The 17,144-nt window shown below is 45.8% G+C and overlaps 1 protein-coding gene across 1 annotated transcript in view; it reads left to right on the top strand.

Annotated features, from left to right (window-relative positions):
- The first annotated feature begins 2,125 nt into the window (after positions 1-2,125).
- The window catches only part of LOC117504769, a 39,499-nt gene continuing 24,480 nt past the window's right edge, over positions 2,126-17,144 (top strand). Inside the window, exons 1-4 of the mRNA XM_034164268.1 lie at positions 2,126-2,213; positions 2,441-2,734; positions 8,694-8,948; positions 16,880-17,016. Of these exons, the coding sequence (XP_034020159.1) occupies positions 2,168-2,213; positions 2,441-2,734; positions 8,694-8,948; positions 16,880-17,016 (732 nt within the window). The 5' untranslated portion in view covers positions 2,126-2,167. The remainder of the gene's footprint in view (positions 2,214-2,440; positions 2,735-8,693; positions 8,949-16,879; positions 17,017-17,144) is intronic.

Genomic DNA, 17,144 nt, shown 5'->3' with positions numbered 1-17,144 from the left:
TCCCACTGTAGCCAAGTGCTTGCTCACAGGGGGTCGTTTTGACCGTTGGGGTTTTACATAATTATTGTATGGCCTTGCCTTACAATATAAAGCGCCTTGGGGCAACTGTTTGTTGTGATTTGGCGCTATATAAAAAAAATTGATTGATTGATTGATTGATCATCATATTCTACTTGATAGGCTAGAAAACTGTTTCGGGATTACTGGAACTGCTCTTGTGTGGCTGACGTCTTATCTGTCTGGTCATTCCCATTGTGTTTTGTGCAATGACACTACCTCTGACTTTAAGGGCATGAAGTTCGGGGTTCCGCAGGGATCCGTTGTGGGTCCCTTGCTTTTTTCCCTGTATATGGCACCCCTTGGGAACATTTTGCGGCGTTTCGGGGTTGCTTTTCATTGTTATGCTGATGATACTCAGTTGTATATGCCAATAGCTGCTGGAAATCCTGTCCACATAAAATCTTTACAGGACTGTCTTGCAGCAGTGAGAAGTTGGATGTCTAGCAACTTTCTACTTTTGAACTCTGATAAGACTGAAATGATGGTTCTTGGCCCAGCAAGACATCGGCACCAATTTGATCAGCTGGCGCTAGGTTCATGTGTTATACATCATACTGACAAAGTGAGGAACCTTGGGGTAATCTTTGATCCTACGTTGTCCTTTGACCTCCACATTAGGGACATTATGATGACTGCTTTCTTTCATCTGAGAAATATAGCAAAGATTCGCCCCTTCCTGTCTATGGCTGATGCTGAGACACTGATTCACGCATTTGTCTCTTCTAGATTGGATTATTGTAATGCTTTATTTTCTGGTCTGCCGCAGTCTAGCATTCAAGGACTTCAGTTGGTGCAGAATGCTGCTACCAGAATTTTGACACAAAGTAGAAGGTTTGACCACATTACTCCCATTCTGGCATCCCTTCACTGGCTACCGGTTTGTGCCAGATTGGATTTTAAAGTTTTATTGTTGGTTTATAAAATTGTTCATGGACTGGCGCCTTCCTACTTGGCGGACTTGGTTAAGCCCTACGTACCTGTGAGGCCTTTGCGTTCGCAGGGCGCAGGGCTTCTGTGTGTTCCGAGGATGAACAAAAAGTCTGTGGGGTATAGAGCCTTCTCCTACCGTGGTCCGGCTCTTTGGAATGATCTACCTGCTGTTATTCGGCAGTCTGACATGGTAGAGATTTTTAAATCAAGACTGAAGACCCACTTTTTTAGACTGTCTTATTAATTTTTTAATCTGTTTGTGTTTGCTTTGTAATTTCTTTTTATTCTACTGTGTTTTATCTTTTAACTGTGCTTTTCTTGCTTTTAATTTTGAATTTAGATTAATTTGTGTTGTTGTGAATTATGTGAAGCGCCTTGGTGCGACTTTGTCGTGATTTGGCGCTATATAAATTAATAAAATAAATTAAATTAATAAATTAAATTATAAGTGAGTGTGTGTGTGTATGTGTGTACAACCCCAATTCCAATGAAGTTGGGATGTTGTGTAAAATGTAAATAAAAACAGAATACAATGATTATGACAATGGAGACCCCAGACTGTTGAACAACTGAAGTCACACATCAAGCAAGAATGGGAACGAATTCCACCTACAAAGCTTCAACAATTAGTGTCCTCGGTTCCCAAACGCTTATTGAGTGTTGTTAGAAGGAAAGGTGATGTAACACAGTGGTAAACATACCACTGTCCCAGCTTTTTTGAAATGCGTTGCAGGCATCCATTTCAAAATGAACAAATATTTGCGCAAAAACAATAAAGTTTATCAGTTTGAACATTAAATATCTTGTCTTTGTGGTGTATTCAATTGAATATAGGTTGAAGAGGATTTGAAAATCATTGTATTCTGTTTTTATTTAAATTTTACACAACATCCCAACTTCACTGCAATTGGAATTGTATGTGTGTGTAAAACCAAATTACCATTTGCAAGTATTGCATTACAATTTCTTGTAGTCGTGGTTTGAAACCCATCCCTGGTAGATACTGAAGCGCTTCTGTCAGACCAAAGAATGTGTTTCTCTTTACTGTTAATCTTCAAAGCTATATGTTGAAAAAAAAAACCCCACAGGGGATGCCGGCACAGCACCTGTTGTCACAGTTTTGTGCATAACTGATTCTTGGTTTCCTGTCATACGCTGATGCCACACGCAGAGAATTATGAGAGGATACAAAATGCTTCTTTTCCTGAGTTGTATTATTGCAGGTAAGAGGAATCTAGAAGAAAACTAACATTTTATTTATATGAGATTTCATGTCAAAACCTCTATGAAAATTATTTGCATAGTTTTTGCAATGATATGAAGTTTAATAAAGAAAAAAGGCTGCAGGTAGATGTTGAAGGCAAAGTACTGCAATGAATGTTACACGTGTATCAAAGTAATACAGTATTTACTTACTAAACTGTGAGCATTTTTGATGTTTTCTCAATAGGAATCACAGCCAAGGACCCTCCAGTGATGCATTACGGAATGAAAAGCAGCTCAATATGTCTAGAAGTTGGAAAATTAACATCACATCGCAGTACTAAATGGAATTTTGGTGACACAGTAATAGTTGATGATCAGGGCATCAACCCCAGATACAAAAAGAAAGTGAAGTATAATTCTGAGACGAGCACGCTGTGTTTAAATAAACTGACTGAGGCAGACGGCGGCACCTATTCCTTTTACTCTCACGACGCAAACTTCACTTCATCAACTAAGACTCACAGGCTCATTGTTCAAGGTATGTGCTGCACATGTTCTGACATGACACATGACATGGGCTTTACAATGATACCTCACATTTACCTTCACACACACAGTCATTTGAAAACTGGAGTAAGCAGGTATAGAAAATGGATGGATGGATGGACACACACCAATTTCAGTGTAGAGGTTGAAGTGATTAAAAGATATTTTAATTATTTTTTGCCTATTTTGATGCGATGCACATCTAATGCCTGGCTGCAAGACCGACATGGCAAACATCAGGTCACGTTTTATGCATTTCACAGTGGTCATTATGTAGCAGCACTTAGCAGTGGCGGGGGGTCATGGAGGAGCACTGGGTGTTTCTATGTGGGCAATAAATAAATAAAAATTTTAAATAAAAAAAAATAAAAAATAAGAGTCCATCTGGTTGAAAATTACCCAATTTCACACATCGCTGTCTCACACTTGTTATGTGTCGGATGCAGCTCGGAGAACCGACCAGCGTTTGAAGGACCCAGTATGAAATAAGCAGAGCACGGTACAAAGGCTAACTGAATTTAATACATAACAGTGAAAATATAATAACAAAAAGGTGCGGCCTGGCGTGGTGCGCTCCCAGCAGCGCTAACGGTCCAGAGCCAGAAGCTGTTTCGGACCCAAGGACCCCGCCGACACCCCCCAGGTGGCCGCAACAACCGAGTCTGTGAAAGAAGGAACCATTATGTGAGTCCACACTCTACACACAGAACACTTAAAGGTGTACAAACAGCAAACACTTCCTGGCTTGATTACTGATCAGCTTCCTAACCTGCAGGCATGGAACATCCAGTTCACAAAACTCCACTGCAGTGGAAGCTGATACATGACTAACAAACAGCTCAATACAATAAGGTGTGAGGGACACCACATTTACTGACTGTATAACTGTTAGTCACAAAATCTAACGTACCTCAGGAAGTGTGCTGACGAGCGTGAGACCTCACCCCCTCCTCTTTCACAGACTGTGCATCAAACCTGGACGTTCTCAGCATCCGCTGCTGATGAGATGGCTCCCGAGACGACGATCTCACCCGTCTGGTCACAAGGTCGAGTCTCTGGCAAATACACACTGTGCACTCCAGTCTTAAATGCCAACATGTTCCAATCCATCCAGATGCACCACAGCTGTGAGTCCTGACGAGTCGCAGGTGATCAGGGTGAGGTCCTGACAGCCTCAGCAACACAGCCACTCAGTCCCAAATGCACGCCACCTGGGAGGAAACCAAAAGACAAACAAACCGGCAGCCAGGCCCCCCCAGCCATATAACAGTACCCCACCCTCACGGGAAGCCTCCCGGCGACCACACACACCTGGCCCAGGAGAAACACCCCCCTCCAGGGACCATGGCTGGAAACCGCGTCTGCGTTCATCCTCCAACAGACTGGTTGAACTGGCTGCATCTTTGCCCTTGTTTCTGACAGTCTTAGCACAGGTGTGGCCAGGAGTTCCTACACCTGTGCGGTCAGCCTTCAACCAAACATGCGTGACCAGTCACAAAACAAAACAACCAAAACAACCCCCCCTCCCCAGGGGACCGTCCCATCAAACCCCAGGGAAGGGGAGAAAGGAAAAACAACCCAACAAACAAAAATACTAAAACACCCCCCCCCCCCCCAGAGGACCGCTCCATCAAACCCCAGGGAAGGGGAGAAAAGAAAAACAACCCAAATTTGAGCCCACAAACAAAAACGCCAAAATACCCCCCCTCCTCCCCCCCAAACGACACGCAGGGACCAACACCCCCCAGAGGGCCACCCGCCAGCTCCAGGAGTAATAACCACGGCCGAGGTCCCTCTGGGATCCAACGTCACCCACGGGGACTACCAGCGCCTCCCAGAGGACCACTCGTCAACCCCAGGAGACGCCTCCCCGCATGACTAATGGACCCAGCCCCGGCCGTCCACGGCTAGATGGACCCAACGCCCTTTCCCCCCCAGAGGACACCACAGTCAAACCCTGAGGGCGGAAACTGGGAGGGGGAAAAAAAAAAAATACCCCAAACCCCCCCCCCCCCCCTCCCCTCCCGGGTGCAGAGGCCACCTGGGAAACGCCCAGCACAACCTAACTGCACCCCTCCAGCAATGCCGACACTACGGCACACCCGGCTGGAGTCAGAGGAGAAGAGAGGGCATAACAAAAAACAAAAAGAAAAAACAACCCAAGTACCAACCCCATCACCCCCCCAGGGGACCGTTCCATCCAACCCTGGGGATGTGAAACAAAAAGAAAAAACAAACAGACCAACACACAGTTGTTTGGGTCCCTGTTTGTGTTTTTTTTTTTTTTTTTGCAAAGGCTACAGGGTCACACCCCCAGACAAATAGTGGACAACAAAAAAAATAAAATTCCACACAAAAACCAACTCAAACAACACCCACACAAAATGAACTAACACAAAACAAATCAGTGAGTTATACCGTCAAGCTCAACCAAATGGAACACACCTGTTCCTACTCAAGAGCTTGACGGTAACGTGATTCAGTCACCACAAGGGGGAGCCAGAGTGCAAAAAATGAAAAAACCCCTTTGGCGACAGAAAAAACAAACGAGCTGCTCTTATGTGCGCAGCTGAGTGCAACACACAACCAAAATGTGCTCAACTAAATAACGCTGGAGCTGATACAACAGACGCAGTAGTTACCTTTGTCCGGGGAAACGGGGCTACGACTGTAACACAGGAAGCCCAGCGACCCGTGCTAACAGAGCTCCGCCGTGCGCGTGAACCCATTACAAACGCACTCTTGCAGCTCCCGTTTAAACCTCTTATCCGGTCGGAGTGTGACGCGAAGCCGTCGCCAGTCACACTCCACCACGACCCACGGATAAGGCACAACACAGGAACACGGCTGCAAGAGAGCACAAATCAGTATCCAGTAATGGGTTCTCAAACACGCACCTTCCGGGCGGAGAGCCCCGCAACTGATCCGGATAACCACTGAACGTCTGCTGCCGCCTTCCCGGCGCGTCACCGTCTCTGCTACTGCTGGGTCCGTGATGTTTGGCCAGAGACTACTGTTATGTGTCGGACGCAGCTCGGAGAACCGACCAGCGTTTGAAGGACCCAGTATGAAATAAGCAGAGCACGGTTCAAAGGCTAACTGAATTTAATACATAACAGTGAAAATATAATAACAAAAAGGTGCGGCCTGGCGTGGTGCGCTCCCAGCAGCGCTAACGGTCCAGAGCCAGAAGCTGTTTCGGACCCAAGGACCCCGCCGACACCCCCCAGGTGGCCGCAACAACCGAGTCTGTGAAAGAAGGAACCATTATGTGAGTCCACACTCTACACACAGAACACTTAAAGGTGTACAAACAGCAAACACTTCCTGGCTTGATTACTGATCAGCTTCCTAACCTGCAGGCATGGAACATCCAGTTCACAAAACTCCACTGCAGTGGAAGCTGATACATGACTAACAAACAGCTCAATACAATAAGGTGTGAGGGACACCACATTTACTGACTGTATAAATGTTAGTCACAAAATCTAACGTACCTCAGGAAGTGTGCTGACGAGCGTGAGACCTCACCCCCTCCTCTTTCACAGACTGTGCATCAAACCTGGACGTTCTCAGCATCCGCTGCTGATGAGATGGCTCCCGAGACGACGATCTCACCCATCTGGTCACAAGGTCGAGTCTCTGGCCAATACACACTGTGCACTCCAGTCTTAAATGCCAACATGTTCCAATCCATCCAGATGCACCACAGCTGTGAGTCCTGACGAGTCGCAGGTGATCAGGGTGAGGTCCTGACAGCCTCAGCAACACAGCCACTCAGTCCCAAATGCACGCCACCTGGGAGGAAACCAAAAGACAAACAAACCGGCAGCCAGGCCCCCCCAGCCATATAACACTTGTACCTATATAACATGGTGGAAAGTGCTGCGGTAGCGCCCACAAGTGCTTCATCGCAGTTGTTTCCGCATTTCCAATCAACAATGAAACAGCTAACAACTAACTCATAATGTACGGTGATAAAAAAAAAGTATTCACCCTCTGCAAGCACCAAGTTTATGTCAAATCTGCTACCACAGATGAGTGTTTTGTCTGTACTGTGATATATTTTGAGTGAAAAATCAGCAAAAAAAACAAACAAAAAAAAACATCTCCTGGTTGCCTGAAAATGTGTTACAGTGATGTCACAACACCTTTCTGAAAAGTTCAGGGATTTTCAACTTTAAAGTGATCTGAGTGGCTTAAAGCCGTCTGCTCTGAAAAAGACAATGACTGCTGCATTTTTTTTTTTTTTTCCTGGTGGTGCTGCATGTGGCCACATGTGCGTCATTCTAATTTAAAGCAGTTGAAAAAAACACCTTAACACTCCCCCACCAACTATACAGACGTGAGGTCTTAGTCATTGCTACATCATGCAGTTTATGCAGGAGGCACAGTACCAGCTATAAGCCAATATGGGAGATACTGGAGGCGCTATGGTGGTGTTGTTGCACATGGTCGGGGTGCACGTGGTTGGTCATCAGTGTTGCCACAGTTACTTTGAAAAAGTAATCCAATTACTGATTAATGATTACTCCTTGAAAAAGTAACTTAGTTACTTTACTGATTACTCAATTGTAAAAGTAACTAAGTTAGATTACTAGTTACCTTTTTAGTTACTTTCCCCAGCTGCCGACAACAATCCACGTCATGACAATGATACCTGTTTTGCCAAAACTCACTTTATAGTCACCCTTTCTTGACTTCAATGAAAATAAATACTTGTTTTATAAAAAGTAAAATAATCTTTCTTGACCTCATATTTAACTGTTGACAGCACTGTAACAGTAAAACTTGCAATTTCAAACCTACATTATTTATAAATGTAACTATTAAATTCTAACATTTTTCTAACATTTAAATTCTCTCTAAACATTTTACTTGTCGAAATTATTATTATTTTAAGCAATATTAGTAGTTGTAGTAAAAACGGCTTCAAAACTGGACCTTTAATCTAGGGCTGTTGTGGGGGGGCACAACCTTGCCCCACCCCCCCATACCATCTGGATTCGCCCCTGCTTTGGCGTTTGAGCACAAAGAATGGATAACATTTATTTATGCAGAAAACAGGACCAGATTTACAGGTAAGAAAGTTTTATTGCGTTTTCACATCATGTGGTCCTCAGAAAGAGAGTTTAGGTGCATTTGAGTGGAAAATAGTGTTAGTTGCTGACGCGTCGCGGAGGATCAGCTGTTTTTAACGAGACGATACGGAGCGGCTCAGCTCAGAATTCTAAATAAAGGAGAAAAAAGTATAAAAATGTCTTTGTAAAGCTCAGTGCAGGTGTGCTGATCACCGCGCTTTATGAGGTGAGGACGAGTCGAGCAGCTGCAAAAAACCGTGGATGAAAAGCTCACAGCTCGCTTAAAGTGTGCAGTTCAGTCGAACCCCGACCTCCTGCCCACAGACCAAGTTTAATGCTGCTATGGACCCACAATGAAAAATAATAGTAACGCACAGTGACTTGGAGAAGTAACTTTAATCTGATTACTGATTTGGAAAGATTAACGCGTTAGATTACTCGTTACTAAAAAAAGTGGTCAGATTAGAGTTACCGGCATCACTGTTGGTCATTCATGTCACCTGTGCCACTATACCGATTCCACATTCTTAAAAGCACTGGACACATTTACACAAACAATATGCTGACAATCCACCAGCAACTACAGTAACTGTCTTTTATTCTTCATTTATACTGAAAATCACACATCACTAAAGCCTGTGTCAAGTTAATAAAACCTCTTAATTAATGTGAAACCAGAATGTTATTTTTCCTCCCCTTCAGATTATCTAGAAAGTATTTTTCTGTCAACATGACAACATAATTGAACTGTTCAGTGAGGCATGTTAGCATCAGCAGCCAAGTCGATGTCGGCATTTCCAATGGCAACCACCAGATGGCGCCAGAGGATGATACACTTGCCCTGTCATTCCTCAGTTTGATTTGTTACAGAAACGGTGCCCAGGCCTGTTCTGAGGCTGTCAGTGCTGCACTCCAGCCCATCCACAGGCTTCTGCAATGTCACAGTGAACTGCTCCATCCAGAGTGAGTGGCTGAGGTCAATCTGTGATGAAGACAGCTGCAGGGCGTCTCAGAGATCGTTCGACCAGCTCAACATCACCACATACAACGACAACAGAACTATTGTCTGCAGAGGCAACAACTACGTTAGCACGAGCAATAATTCTGCAAGCATGGATGCAATTTGTAAGTGTGAAATGGCATTTCTACATAACCATATCGTTCCTCAAATGGAGGCAGAGTTGACCACAAATAACCTAATCTGTCCCCGTTCACAAAAAAAAACAAACAAACAACAACAACAACAACAAAACATTTGATGGACATCTCTTCCATCAGCATTAAAGCATCAAATGCAATACTGAAAGCTGAAAGTCAACACTACAAGCTCATCGACTGCTTTATTTTAACTCTGCTGTGCTGGTGTGCAAAGGCAAAACAACAAAAACTGTGTTACTGCCAAAATAATTAGTTATCAAACCAAAAAACTTTGAAACACATTTTAATATATTTAGGCCTATGTATTGAAGAAATTTAAGTAAAGTATAAGACAAATTGGTGGTACTGCTATGTGATGCACCAATTCTCATTTTGCAGCTCTTTTGTTATGTCATGTTTTGAAAAGGAGTTGCAATCTGGGGCTGGTGAGTGCAGGGGGGTCTTTTAGTACTCGGAGGTAAAATTAAAGCATTTCAGGGTTACTTACTTCTGTTACATACTTAGGCAGTGGATGTGTTGTTTTTTAAAAATAGGTTACGTTGGAATAAATTAATGATTATTTGTGGTGTTTTTTGTCTTGAAGAAGGAATATAAAAGAAGGAAAATAAAGGAATGCAAACCCAAACAGCTCATGGGGAATGACTGAATTAGATTCATGCATGTCTGCATTAATCGCACAACACTGGCTGAGTTATCAAACATGCACAATTACAGAGGCAATCACAACCCCACAAATTTCTTTTCGCCTTGATAAAGATGCAATCCTCAGTGCGTATTATTCATAAATCAGTGTGCACATTTTTTCGGGAGTGATGGTGTTTGCACACATTTTAACACGTAAATAAAATAAATCATAAATCGGGGCCTCGTTGGTTACTGAGCATGCACATTTCAGCACTAAAGAAAGTGGCTCACACAACTGAATCACATTTGGAACCACTTCACCTTTCTGTTGTATGGCTGGGGGGCCTGGCTGCCTTTTTGTTTCTGTCTTTTGTTTTTCCTTCCAGGTGGCTTGCATTTGGGACTGAGTGGCTGTGTTGCTGAGGTTATCAGGACCTCACCCTGATCACCTGCGGCTCGTCAGGACTCACAGCTGAGGTGCATCTATATGGATTGGAACATGGTGGCATTTAAGACTGGAGTGTACAGTGTGTATTTGCCAGAGACACGACCTTGTGACCAGACGGGTGAGATCGTCGTCTCGGGAGCCATCTCATCATCAGTGGATGCAGAGAACGTCCAGGGTTTGATGCACGGTCTGTGAAAGAGGAGGGGGTGAGGTTTCACGCTCGTCAGCACACTTCCTGAGGTACGTTAGATTTTGTGACTAACATTTATACAGTCAGTAAATGTGGTGTCCCTCACACCTTTTTATATTGAGCTGTATGTTAGTCATGTATCGGCTTCCACTGCAGTGGAGTTTTGTGAACTGGATGTTCCATGCCTGCAGGTTGGGAAGCTGATTAGTAATCAAGCCAGGAAGTGTTTGCTGTTTGTACACCTTTAAGTGTTCTCTCTGTGTGTAGAGTGTGGACTCACATAATGGTTCCTTCTTTCACAGACTCGGTTTGTTGCGGCCACCTGGGGGGTGTCGGCGGGGTCCTTGGGTCCGAACAGCTTCTGGCTCCGGACCGTTAGCGCTGCTGGGAGCGCACCACGCCAGACCGCACTTTCTTTTGTTATTTTTTGTATCACTGTTATGTATTAAATTCAGTTAGCCTTTGTACCGTGCTCTGCTTATTTCATACTGGGCCCTTCAAACGCTGGTCGGTTCTCCGAGCTGCGTCCGACACATAACACTTTCATGTGAAACTGAGTTTACAGTGATGTACATCCATGAGAAACGTGATCAGCAAGCATTTTACACAAATACAAATACACACACATGTATGTACGAGGTCTATTAGAAAAGTATCCGACCTTATTATTTTTTTAAAAAACCATATGGATTTGAATCGTGTGATTGCATCAGACAAGCTTGAACCCTCATGCGCATGCGTGAGTTTTTTCATGCCTGTCGGTTGCGTCATTCGCCCGTGAGCAGGCTTTGAGTGAGGTGTGGTCCACCCCTCTCGGCTATTTTTTATTGTGAATAAATGTCTGAACGATTTGGAGCTTTGCTGCATCAATTTTTTTCCAGAAACTGTGAGAGACCTCCAGGTGGACACCATTCAGAAAATTAATATGGCTTTCAGGGATGATTTTATGGGGATTACACAGATTAAGGAGTGATCCAGACGGTTTAAAGACCGGCCACAACTGCTGAGAGCGCGCCGCGCTCCGAGCGCCGATCGACAGGCTCCAACCCCGCTGGAACAACCAGATCATTTCCAACGTGAAAGCTTTGTTGATCCGGGACCTCGTCTGACTTCCACAAAAATGCAGAAGATGTGGACATTAGCTCTTTATCGGCACATTCCACCGTTACAGGAGTTTTTTTCATAGAAAAGGAAGCGGAGGGACGCGGCACAAAACTACCTCGGTGTTGGTCTCTCAGGACAGCTTTCAGGTGGATTTCAGACGGATTCTGGTTGCTTTCCAGTTGTGTGAATATCCGATTGTGATTGTGCATGAGCTGGACATGACAGAACATGTGTTGTGTGTTGGGGGGTGTGGCTGGACATTTTGGTGTTCTTTTCTTTTCTTTGCTCTCCAGGTGGCATGAAAACTGATTTGTCTGTGGAGATGGTGCTGGCTGAAGAGTCCTTCATCCTCATCAACATCATGTGCAGCACCTGTGAATGGTGCTCACGTGCAGCCTTAAAGACTTTCAGCTGAAGCAGATAATTGGATGGCGTTCTGCATTTAAGTCATGTGTGATTCAAGCAGAATTGCCGGGAACTCGACCTTGTGATGTTCGCTTGTGAGATGCTGAGGACCGCGCCTGGGTTTGACACATCGAGCCTGTGAAGCAGGAAGGGTGAGGGACACATGCTGTCAGCACACATCAGAGGTGATTAATTAATTGACCTGAATGTGTTGCTGATGGTGTGTGTCTTTTGAAGGATATTAGTTGTAACTGCTGACTTACCTCACCTCTTCTATCCTTCGCAGAGAGTCGGTTTGTCGTGTCCACCTGGGGGGTGTTTGGCGGTAATTGTGAGTCCAGAAGCGCCGGGCTTCGATCCTTTTGGGCGCTGGAGAGCGTGCCAGCCTTCACTCCACCATAATGACGCTATTTTAGTTTTTACACTTTATTATGCACCAGAGGGTGAATAAATAAATTGTTTTTGTTATTGGAACCGCTTTCTGGTTATTTTAGCGCTGGGTTCCGTCAGACGCAGGTCCGCTCCTCAACCCCCGTCGACACATAACAGTAGTTCCCGGCCATTCCATAATGGACCCAGCGGCAGAGGCGGTTCCTTTCGCCGAAAAAGTTCAAGAACACTTGGAGAAAATATGGGAGCAAACGAATAAATGTCTCGCAAACCAAATTAAACAAACAGACGCCCGTGTTACGGAGCTTGCAGCGCAAGCCGTTCCGCTTCCTGCTGCTCCAGCTGCGGCACCATCGATACCGGTGCAGATAACTCCGTCACCCAGAGATTCGGCGTCCGAACCGATTATTTGTCATCAGGAGCCTTATGCGGGAGACGTCTAAGCCTGTGCTTCGTTTTTGATGCAATGTTCTCTGTTCAATGTTCTCAAAGCGCCTTGGGGCAACTGTTTGTTGTGATTTGGCGCTATATAAAAAAATTGATTGATTGATTGGTTTTTGCTCAGCGACCGGCTTCCTTTTCTTCTGATGGGAGCCGTGTTTCATATGTGACAAATTTGCTCCGAGGTGACGCCTTAGCTTGGGTCACAGCGTTGTGGAGTAACAACTCGCCATTGTTAGGATCCTTTAAGGATTTCTCCCGGGAGTTCCGACTGGTTTTTGACCATCCGGTGAAAACAAATACCGTTGCCCAACGGTTGCTGAATCTCAGGCAGGGGAGGCGGAGTGTGGCGGAGTATTCCGTGGACTTCCGGATTTTTTCTGCTCAGTCAGGTTGGAATGCCGCAGCTTTACGAGGAGTGTTTGTAGATGGGTTAAATGAGTCATTAAAAGACGAGCTGGCAGTCCGTGACAAGCCAAACGATTTACATGAGCTAATATCGTTGGTGATTCGTCTAGATGATCGGATGAAGGAGCGTGGACACGAGAGAGGGCGGCTATCAGAGCGGGCTTTTTCGTCTCGGGGCTTTCCCCGACACAGATCTGGGCCGCCTCTTCTTCGCCCCACTGAGGCTCCTCCGACGGGACCTCTGGCTCCTCTTGCTGACGAGCCCATGCAGCTCGGACGAGCGGAGATCACTGTATTGCCCCGACATATAAGCGTCAAGAAAAATAATGGTGACGTATCTCCAGGTGTTCTGGGACAGGCAAAATAACACACACACACACACAAAAAAAAAAACTTGTATGGGTTAATGTTTTGTTTTCTTTGAATAGGGGTTATAATTTGTTTGGGGAGTCAGAGGCGTGTCTGGTGGAGTGAACGTTAGGCGGTTAGAAGCCCGTCTGGGCTCACTTGATCGTTATTTTTTATGTGTTTTTAGGTATTTTCTGTTTGGGTTTTTGGGTCGTTTTATTTTGTTGTTTTTTATTTCCCTACATCCCTAACCCCAACCTCACTTGCCCCAAGACCGTTCATCTTGTGGGTTGTGGGGTGGTGCAGGTTGGTCACGCTGAGCGTTCTCAGAAGACCTCTGCACCTGGGGGGGGGGGGGGGGGGGGGGGGGTGTTAGGGGCGTTTTTCTTGGTGTGGTTAGGGCCCGGTTCCACTCCAGCCTCGGTGAGCCTTTGTACCGTTTGTCATTGGTGTTGCCGGGGTGTGGTGCAGCGGGAACATACCTCAGTCGGAGGGGTGGGCCGATCTGTTGCCGTTCGCCATTTCGGTAGTTCCACCCCTCCCGAGAGGCTGGGGTATGGTCAAGTTGGGGCACCGGACGTATTTCCGGTTTTCCGCTGCGCCTTGGGTTTGGGGCTGGGTTAGTTTTTCCTGTTCCCTTCCACGGCTTAATGTTTTGAGCCGTTCCCCGAAATTGAGCCGCCGAGGGGCTCTGGGAGGGACCTGGGGTCTTTCGGGGTGCCGGGGAAGGTAACAGGGTTTACGGTTGTTTTATTTGTCCCCGGGGTTGTTTTTGGTAGTCCTCCGGGGGTTGGATTTTGATTTTGTTTTGTTTCCTTCCGGGTTCCACCTCCAGGGTTGATGGGACGGTCCTCTGGGGGGGAATTGGCTTGTGGGGCCGACTAGCCAAGTGTGCCCGGGTCTGGGGTTCCGGGGTTGTGGGGAGGGTACCTCCTGGGGTTGATGGTACGGTCCTCTGGGGGGCGCCGTTTGCTCCATGTACACCTGGGGATTCTGGTTCTGGCTGTTCCTCCTGGAACTGGCGGTAAAGGCCTTCTGGGGGGGGGGGGGGTTGGGCTCTGCAGATCGTTCTGGGGGGGTTGTTTGTTATTTTTCTTTTATGCATTTATGTTTGTATTGTGTTTGTGGGGCTGTGTTGGGTTTTTGCGTTTGGGAGTTTTTCTTTTCTTCCCGGGGTTGGATGGGACGGTCCCCTGGGGAGGTTTTGGGTGGGTTTTATGTTTTTTTCTTGTGTGTTGGATTATACTAGGGACTGTTTTGGGGTTTTTGTTGATGCCAGCCGACCTTCCAGCTGCGGTGCCCTGTCCTGCTGTCTGCTTCCTGACGAGGACCCCGGAGGGAGGTGCTGTTCTCGGGTCTGGTCTGTTCGGTCACCGGGAGGCTTCCCGTTAAAGGAGGGGTACTGTTGTGTGTTGGGGGGTGTGGCTGGACATTTTGGTGTTCTTTTCTTTTCTTTGCTCTCCAGGTGGCATGAAAACTGATTTGTCTGTGGAGATGGTGCTGGCTGAAGAGTCCTTCACCCTCATCAACATCATGTGCAGCACCTGTGAATGGTGCTCACATGCAGCCTTAAAGACTTTCAGCTGAAGCAGATAATTGGATGGCGTTCTGCATTTAAGTCATGTGTGATTCAAGCAGAATTTCCGGGAACTCGACCTTGTGATGTTCGTTTGTGAGACGCTGAGGACCACGCCTGGGTTTGACACATCGAGCCTGTGAAGCAGGAAGGGTGAGGGACACATGCTGTCAGCACACATCAGAGGTGATTAATTGTTTGACTACTTGTTGATAGTAACTTGGTATTTTGTTACGCAGTATATTTGAATTGTGATGAGAATTGTGCAGCTTGCTTCTCACTGCTGTGGCGTGCGGACAAGTGATCCTCCACCTGTTGTGAGAAGCTGCTCATTTGCATAAAGCTTAAAATACAGACCTGAATGTGTTGCTGATGGTGTGTGTCTTTTGAAGGATATTAGTTGTAACTGCTGACTTACCTCACCTCTTCTATCCTTCGCAGAGAGTCGGTTTGTCGTGTCCACCTGGGGGGTGTTTGGCGGTAATTGTGAGTCCAGAAGCGCCGGGCTTTGATCCTTTTGGGCGCTGGAGAGCGTGTCAGCCTTCACTCCACCATAATGACGCTATTTTAGTTTTTACACATTATTATGCACCACAGGGTGAATAAATAAATTGTTTTTGTTATTGGAACCGCTTTCTGGTTATTTTAGCGTTGGGTTCCGTCAGACGCAGGTCTGCTCCTCAACCCGCGTCGACACATAACAACATGTCCTGGAAGGCTTCATCACGGTGTTGCTTTGCGCCGAGCGGCTGCACCGCGACGCGCGTTGGAGCAGCTTCTCTTTCTATGAGAAAAACTCCTGTAACAGTGAAATGTGCCGTTCATTTTTAAACTGGACGCTTTCTTGATCCGGTATGTCATCTGACTAGCACAGGAATTGTGAAAAGATGTGGACATCAGCACTTTTTCCGCACATTAAGACAGGAGTTCCGCTCGTCGCGGTGCAGCCGCTCGGCGCAAAGGAACACCATGATGAAGCCTTCCAGGACATGTTTGGGCATGTCCAGCTTATGCACAATCACAATCGGATAATCACACGACTGGAAAGCAACCGGAATCCGTCTGAAATCCACCTGAAAACTGTCCTGAGAGACCAACACCGAGATGGTTTTGTGCCGCGCCATGAAAAAACTCCTGTAACGGTGGAATGTGCCGATAAAGTGCTGATGTCCACATCTTCTGCCTTTTTGTGGAAGTCACACGAGGTCCCGGATCAACAAAGCTTTCACGTTGTAAATGATCTGGTTGTTCCAGCGGGTGTCAGCCTGTCGATCGGCGCTCGGAGCGCGGCGCGCTCTCAGCAGTTGTGGGCGGTCTTTAAACCGTCTGGATCACTCCTTAATCTGTGTAATCCCCATAAAATCGTCCCTGAAAGCCATATTAATTTTTTTAACTGTGTCCACCTGGAGGTCTCTCACAGTTTCTGGAAAAAAAATGATGCAGCAAAGCTCCAAATCGTTCAGACATTTATTCGCAATAAAAAATAGCCGAGAGGGGTGGACCACACCTCACTCAAAGCCTGCTCACAGGTGAATGACGCAACCAACAGGCATGAAAAACTCACGCATGCACACGAGGGTTCAAGCTTGTCTGACGCAATCACACGTGATTCAAATCCATATGGTTTTTAAAAAAAAATAATAACGTTGGATACTTTTCTAATAGACCTCGTATGTCCACCGCAGCATAACGAGACATTTATTGTTCTTCACCAAATGTATAAAGTCTACAACATCTGATGGGGGAAATCTGCATTTTAATTGTGGGTTATATAATGACATCACAGGCTGACACTGGAATTCTGATTACAATGTGATGAATTGTGCAGTCTTAAATCCAACTACAGGCCCCTCTCAATAATGTCTCTCCAGAGGATCTTAGCTAATTTAGTAACACGTTTTTGTTTTTTTGATACAGAGAACCCAAACACATGATTTCTAATTTCTGCTTTGTTTTGTTTCCAGGTTTTAGTGAAGCCAATCCAGAGGAGGAGCTTAAACCACTTGTAATAGTAATAATTATCATTATGTGTGCATTCATCTGTCTGTGTACTCCCTGTTTTGCAACAAGGATCTCTGCTGCACAATCAACCGAGCATGAGGTAAACTGCATTATCTGATGCATATTTTTGAATCTGTACTTTTGTATCAGAAGAAACTTGCACAAGTAAGTGAGTCACGTAAAGGATTTTATGTTGCATATTTCCAGGCAGAGACTGCAGCTCCTGAC

The sequence above is a fragment of the Thalassophryne amazonica genome, chromosome 23 (assembly GCF_902500255.1).
Source record: "Thalassophryne amazonica chromosome 23, fThaAma1.1, whole genome shotgun sequence".
Lineage (NCBI taxonomy): Eukaryota > Metazoa > Chordata > Actinopteri > Batrachoidiformes > Batrachoididae > Thalassophryne > Thalassophryne amazonica.
The sequence above is the reverse complement of the archived record's forward strand: the minus strand, read 5'-3'. Positions and strand labels throughout refer to the sequence as shown.